This window comes from Cnephaeus nilssonii (assembly GCF_951640355.1).
Source record: "Cnephaeus nilssonii genome assembly, chromosome: X".
Lineage (NCBI taxonomy): Eukaryota > Metazoa > Chordata > Mammalia > Chiroptera > Vespertilionidae > Cnephaeus > Cnephaeus nilssonii.
In genome coordinates, this window is record NC_137071.1 from 113,266,701 (window position 1) to 113,274,148 (window position 7,448).

General features: G+C 42.5%; 1 protein-coding gene across 1 annotated transcript; it reads right to left on the reverse strand.

Moving 5' to 3' along the window:
- Positions 1 to 2,357: 2,357 nt before the first annotated feature.
- On the reverse strand, positions 2,358 to 4,021 carry PRR32 (proline rich 32; the record flags this gene model as incomplete). Its single annotated transcript, XM_079764420.1, has 2 exons — positions 2,358 to 3,237; positions 4,002 to 4,021. The coding sequence occupies 2 exons, from the start codon at positions 4,019 to 4,021 to the stop codon at positions 2,358 to 2,360; spliced, it is 900 nt and encodes a 299-aa protein (XP_079620546.1).
- Between the last annotated feature and the right edge of the window lie 3,427 nt (positions 4,022 to 7,448).

Below are 7,448 nucleotides of genomic sequence, written 5' to 3' on the forward strand. Positions count from 1 at the left end.
TGTCCACCATCCAGATATCGTTGCTGACATGTACACTTGAGGAACTTTTGGACATTTAAACTTTGGACTCAGAACTTTTGGACATTGAAACTTTGGACTCAAAACTTTTGGACAATGAAATTGGGACTCAAACATATTTTGTTCTTATATGTTTATTTCTGGTCTGTAAATGCAAGATTTTTTAAGGAAGGAATTGGGGGGAGATGCCGGAAACCGAACATTGAGACATTGGAAGTTAAATGTGAAAAGGGAATCCGGGATGCTTTGGTCAACCTTAATTGCTCTGAATGGTCAGAGCTAGTCACTCATTGTTTAGTTGAGACATTGGTAGTTAAAGCAACTCTCACCTGTTAATCATATGTAAATTTTTGCTGATTGTCTATTATTGGAATTTCCTGCCTAAAGGATATGGGTGTATCTCAGAAGCCCAATAAAAGGGATGGCAAAGGCCAGAGCAGTGGGTAGTCCTCCACTAGAGGTGGGCTCCCGCCTGGCCCCCCATTTACCCAAATTGATTCTTTTCTAGCTTCTCTTCATTTTGATTGCGGCCTTCTCCAGAAACCGGACCTGAACGGGAACCCTGAAACACGCGGGATGTGACAAGGGATCCCACAGAGTGATATATTTTCACTTGCATTTATAAGTCTAAGTATATACTAGCCCTTTTTTCAGAGAATGGGTAAAGGGATCACCTCTGCTCTACCTTGTTCCTGGGCTTTTTAAGCCAGTCTTACATATACCATCCTATCTAATAATGAGGGAATATGCTAATTGACGCTCACACAGTCACAAAGATGGCGGTGCCCACAGCTAATAAGGAGGAAATATGCTAATTGACTGCCATGCCCTCAAAGATGGTGGCGCCCACAGCCACAAAATGGCGGTGCCCAGTCCCCTCAGCCCCCCAGCCACCCAGAGGCAGCCCAAGGCACAGGCAAGCCTTGGATGGCAGCTGCCCAGCCACCTAGGGCCGCCCGAGGCTCAGGTAACCAAGGCCAGCTGAGGCTTGAGCTGCCAGCAGTGGCAGCAGAGGTGTTATGGAGTGTCGCCTTCCCCTGATCGCTGGGTCACCTCCCGCTCCTGAAGGCTCCTGGACTGTGAGAGGGGGCAGGCTGGGCTGAGGGACCCCCCTCCAGTGCATGAATTTTCATGCACCGGGCCTCTAGTCTATAATAATAAAAGTGTAATATGCTAATTAGACCAGATAGCCGAACAACCTCCTGGATGTCATTACAGACATCCTTCCTGACGAAGCCATGGTGGCAGGGTCTGAGGCATAGGTGGTTAGGGGCAATCAGGCAGGCAGGCAAGTGGTTAGGGTGATGAGGTAGGCAGGCAGAGTGGTTAGGGGCAATCAGGCAGGCAGGCAGAGGTGGTTGGGGTGATCAGGCAGGCATCCAGAGTTGTTGGAAGCAATCAGGCAGGCAGAAGCAGTTCTGGGTGATCAGGCAGACAGGAGCATGGTTAGGGGCTAGCAAGCAGGCAGGCAGAGGGGTTAGGGACAATCAGGCAGGCAGCCAGAGTTGTTAGGGGCTATCAGGCAGGCAGGTGAGCAGTTAGGAGCATCAGGCAGGCAGGCAGAGTGCTTAGGGGTGATCAGGCAGTCAGGCAGGTGGGTAGTTAGGAGCCAGCAGTTCCAGATTGTGAGAGGGTGCAGGCCAGGTTGAGGGATGCCTGCCCTGCCCCTCCATGCATGCATTTAGTGCACCGGGCCTCTAGTGTACTTAATAATCATCAGTTTTGAGAGGCAAACACTAGCTCATGTTTCAAACAATGCTTTCTCCATCTCTCCTGCCCATTTTCCTTTTTGACCTGTCAGCCTGATTCTGCCTCTAACTATGAAATGTTAGCTCTGTTATTCTCACCTCAGTCTCATCTAGCTACTTTTCTGTTGGTACATTCTTCTCTATTATCTGGACATTGGTCTACCTTTATGGACCTTTTTTACCTTAATACACCTATCCTGCTCTGAACAACCCCCATAATCTTAAGTAGGTAGGAATTCCCCACCCTAGACTTGGCCAAGTCTAGAAAGATTCCAATGGGCCCTCTACACAGTCACACAGCTGTAAGCCAGTGATAGGGAGCCAACTAAGCTACTTAGAAAACTTTGGGACATTACTGATTTAAATTTCTTAAAATAGAAAACAGAATCAAAGGTTTAGGCTCCCAGAGTGGTGTTTATAAAAAATAATGCACAACAATTCCACCTTTAGGATCTTTATTGAATATCCACATATGTAAGGCACATTATTGCTTAACAGAGAGTAAGAAGGTAGAGGGTTTCAAATGCAAAAACATAAATGAATAGCTTTCACCTTTTTCCCCTACACTTTTTTACTTTCCCCTTTCTTTTTTTATGATTTGTTCTCTCTGTTTAAAAATGGATGAGGTGGCAGTTCACTAGAAGGGAAATTGCCAAAATAGGGAAGCAGTGGGGGACGGCACATTGGGGGAGGAGGAAAAGGCATAGGTAAATTGAGAAATGGGTGGGAACTCGGAGGTACAGGTGGTATAAAGCAAGGACCATTAGTGAACCAACCTAAACGTGAAACACTAGGAGGCACGGTGATGGGCCTTGGCCAATTATCCATGGGGTACCATGGGCCTCCCATTGGGAAAGGAACTTGAGCCATCCTTTCATTGCCAGCCATTTTCATATTTCCTGGAGGCACCTGCATCATTATCCCTGATCTAATAGTGGGGATAGGTGGGGGATCTTTTATCAGTGGGCCCCTGGGTGGAAAGAACCCTTGACCTTGTTGCAAAGCCAAATGGAACTTTGCCTTATTGACACCACTCTCAGCACCCTCATTGCTGACCCTGGTCCCCTGTATCTTCAGTGAGGGAGAGCGGCCAGGGAATTTTTGGGACACATTAATAGAATCTTGTCCCATCTGGCTACAGCCTGCCAACCCCACAGAACTATTTACTTCTGCTGTTGCTAGGGACCCTTTCTCAGCAGCAGGTGGTGACCCGTATGGGTGTTTGAGAGCTCTTGAAATGTCGACAGGAATGCAAGATCCTCTTCTCTCCCCGGGGCCCTCCAATTGCCCTCTTGCTAGATCTGGCGGCACATAGAGGGGAGGTCTCAAAGGCATACGAGGTTTGCCCCAGGATTCCACCTCTTCCTTCAGCATGGTACTCGAACACTGGAGGAGTATGTTGGGATCTGGTCTTGGTTTCACACTGCCATCTACAGCCATTGCTATGGGTGAAGAAGCATGTTCTTCAGGGCTTGCAAAAATAGAAATAAATAAGTTAATAAAAAAGAAAATGCAGCAACCAGGAAATATCTTGAAATACATGATTGATTGAACTCACTGAATACACCAGGGGAAAGGAGAGAGCTCTATCTCTTCCCATGTGTAGTCAGAAAACACTTTTACAATTCGACCTCTTTGGCACCAGGTTCTGTGATTACCCTGTTGACTAACCCGTGGCTCCACCCCATTTCCTCTTACCCCACCTCCTCACGGCAGCAAGGAAGACTAGAAGACCCAGATAGCTTCTTTAAGGGCCACAGTGTGTAGGTATGCCATAGAAAACACCAGCTCTTACAGTACCAGTAGGATCAATGATCCACTAAACCTAGCATTCAGATTCTGGCAGGCATGCTTGCGACACTTGCGAGGGAAACATGTTTTCTTTCCACAGAAGCCGAAGAAAGGTTAGTTATGTTAAAACACTGCAGTTTGTTCCTCTTTATGCAGCATCATTCAATGGTCACATGGAATTTTGTTAAAATTTGATTTCATTCCACCCATACCGCACCCTAGAGTACGAATTTCCTCGTGTTTAAGCCCCACTATTTAGACGAAGGATTTATAACTTCTGTTTTGAAATTACTTTTAAAAACCGCCACCCTTAAATTCAGTATTCTTACTACCTGAGTTTATAACCTACAAGTATTTGGGATCCCCTCCCATACCACCTCTGACTCACTCGTCCATGTCCCACTTACACAGGAAAACAATTCAGTTGTACTGTTTTGTACTTACACATTCTCAATACAAGCCATGGAGAAATTTGATCAGGAAAGCCGGAGAGAATGGAGAAAACCGGCTGCACGCCCACGCAGGCCAACTCGGTCTGGAGCGATATCTTCTGCGTCTGCCTTAGAGCAGCTTAGCCAAGCAAATGAAGCCAGGGACCAACTGCTTTGTTCTAGGCTTGGTGTTCTCTTGCTGAGGTTACCTGTTGCTAGGTAACGGGGGCAGAAGAATGAGCAGGGAGGGGGAAGGTATAAGTCTGTGACATTCTGAAGCTAAATGTACGATTCCTTTTTTACACAGTAGTAGATGGATGGTAAAGACATTCAGTCCCTTTGCCCAGTTGCAGTCCAGTTGGAAAGACAAATCATTTCAAGATTTTAGAAGACTCATGGAATCATGATCTTTTATAAAAAGTTACTTCTGAAGTTTTACTTAGGAAAGACAGTTGTCATGTTTCTTCTTTGAGTTTGTAATTACAAACATTGAGCAGAGTTCCATGTCTAATCTTCTCATTTAAACTTCCATTTTGGTAATTCATATTATTAACTTGGAGGGGAACAGAGATTTGGGGGGTTAAATTACTTTTTAATATGAGTCATGTGAAGATGAAACAAAATAGCACTATAAAAATCCATCTAAGAATCATATTGGCTTTTAGTTTTTAGCCCCTTGATTTGCAGTTATTTTCTTCATCCTACCTTCTAGTTTATCAGCTGTGTGTGTAATATATATATATATCTCTTGCAATGGAGCTCTGGATACTTCTCTGCAAGTGGGAGGAGGGAATACAAGGCATAACAGATATCAAAATGTACATATATTAGCTCATATTTTGCCTTGTAACGTTTTTGCACTTTCTATTTTCCTGCCTAAATTCCACCCCCCCTCCCACTTTAAGAAAGAATACTTCCCTAGTTTTTATTTTCTGCCATCGATCTATTTACAGATTACTCACTCTAAAATTACAAAGGCCATCTCCTCATCTAAGATTGCTAACCTTGCTCTAGGATAAAGCCATAAACTTAGCCCACTTCTTTGAATTTACCTAAGATCTGCGCTGTGTAGAATAGACCTTAAAGAACTTAAAATATCTTTATTCCCAATATCAGAATATGCTTGTATATTTCAACAGGTTATATATAGTTTATTTTTGCTTAAAGAAAGATAACAGACCCACACACCAAGTGTTTCAATGTATAGATGTGTGGAATGTGTGTGTGTGTGTGCACTCATGTATGTGTGCAATAAATACGTAGAAGATACTAATGCAAAAGAATGGTCACTGCCGCAAAGCAACACAACTCATGATAGAAAAGACCTTTTTGGGTCCACATCTTTCTGCCAAGGTGTCTAGTCCCTGTCTATACAATATTGAGCTGTTGTTGTTTTTTTAATCTCATTGAAAGATGAAAGTGACATATTTCCAGAGGAAACATGTGTAGCGTGATTCACTATCAAGAAATCTCATGATTCCCCAGCTTCAGTTTCTTTCTTTTTTCCCCCCAATATATTAGCCTTGTAACTATGTAAAGGAAAACTTACTATTAGCAGTATATTTGTGGTGGAATGTTTAGACACTTTTAATATTTGCCATATCAGAGGGAAAATGCAACTTGGGTTAATGCCTGCTAATCATTGGTAAGTCATATTTACATCGTTTATGCATGAGAGCTTGAATTTCTTTTTCTGAATAGTGGCAAGAAAAACCCCAGGGCACTCTTTTATGTCTATCAAACTATTGGAATTATTGGCTGTTTTTACCTAGAAATGTCTGTTTAAAATGTGAACCCTGAGAAAGAAGATATCTACTAAAAAGGGCTCCTGGTGGTTAACTGGGCTGAAACAAACAAACAAACAAATTAACAACAATAACAACAAACCCAACAAACAAAGAGCAGAGTCTACCAGCCATTTATACACATGCCAACTGTACTTCAGGGAAAAGCCTGTTACCTGCCTCTGCACTGAACTGCCTTCCTGCACTGTGTTCCTGCCATCTGAGCCAGCCTTTATAAAGTAGTTTCTGGAATCTATTTCAAGCAATAAGACTGAGGCTTTCCCTATCCAATCAGAGATGCACAAGTTATCTCCATTAGCTTCTTCACTGACCAATCAGGATAGTGACTTTTGGGCTAATCAAACTGTGAGGATTTGGAAACTTCATTTGCATGAGGATGGACCAATTAGGGAGCAGGGGTAGGGATTTCTGTCTATATAAGTCAGCTCCCTTCTGGCTCTGGGAGCAAATTTTCTCTTCCATAGAAGACTGCTTTTTCCTGGCTGGAGCTGAAACACTAAAAATGTCTCACTGGAACAGAACAGAGCAGACCAGTGCAGGCCAGATCAGACTGGCATAGAATGGAGAAGGCTAGCCTGAAGAAGACCAGAGCTGTCTAGCCAGAGAGGGCCTGACCCCATGGCCACCTTGCCCCAGGGCGACCTCAAAGTCATTAAGATCATTATTGAGTTGTTCCACAGCTGTGCTGTTTTCACAGCCATGCTGTATCACAATTAAGCTGTTTTTCACTTAATAAAGTTTCCTTCTTCACCACACCCCAAAATGGAGATTTCTGTTGGGATTGAGTTGGTGCCAGTGACCACCAATTGACAAGTTAAATATCATTTTGATTAGATTAGATGAGAGTGGAGTGTAATATAGGCACCAAATAGCTGGAAACAGTGACAAAGCCAATGGCACCTGAGAACTTTCCAAAACCATAATAGGCATCATAAAATTATGAATACTAGCTCAGACTTTGCCTTGTAACTTGTTTGCTATCATGCAATGAATGTCTATTAAATGCATACTGCATAAAATCATTAGTTGTCTTAGTGTGGATTGTACCAAAACTTTCTAGGGAGAGAAAATAACATCCATTAAAGAATCAAAGAATGGCATAAAAATGAATAGACACAAACCATTAGCTGCATATCATAAATTAAGACCACAATGGAATTTCAGAAGAAGGAGCTATAATTTTGGATTAAAGTAGTTGTGAAATATTTTATGTGAAGATGGGGCTTGAGTTGTATTTTGAAGGATGGATACAATATACAAAGGGAGAGGGGGTATGACATCCAGAAGGATGTCTGGAGGTAGGAAAAAAGTAAAATTTTTAGAAATTTGTAGTTCATACTTTTAATCCAAATTAGAGCTCATGTTTGAAAGAAATATAAATATAAAGTGCTAATTGGACCTTCTAGAGATAGCAAGATCAGCCAGATAATTAGTAAAGTTGTACTTATTGGGGAATACTTGAAGACACTCAGATTTTATAGTTAAAGGTAAAACTAGAATCATCTTAAAACCTACCTTTGACAAAAAGCTGGTAAGCTACCTCAATTACTCATTGAGCTCTGAAAAATGAATTAATAAATTGCATGCCTGTTTGTTTGTTTGAGTGACTGCTTTTAGGACAGATAAATGGGTAATAGAAGTTGAAGATTTGCTAA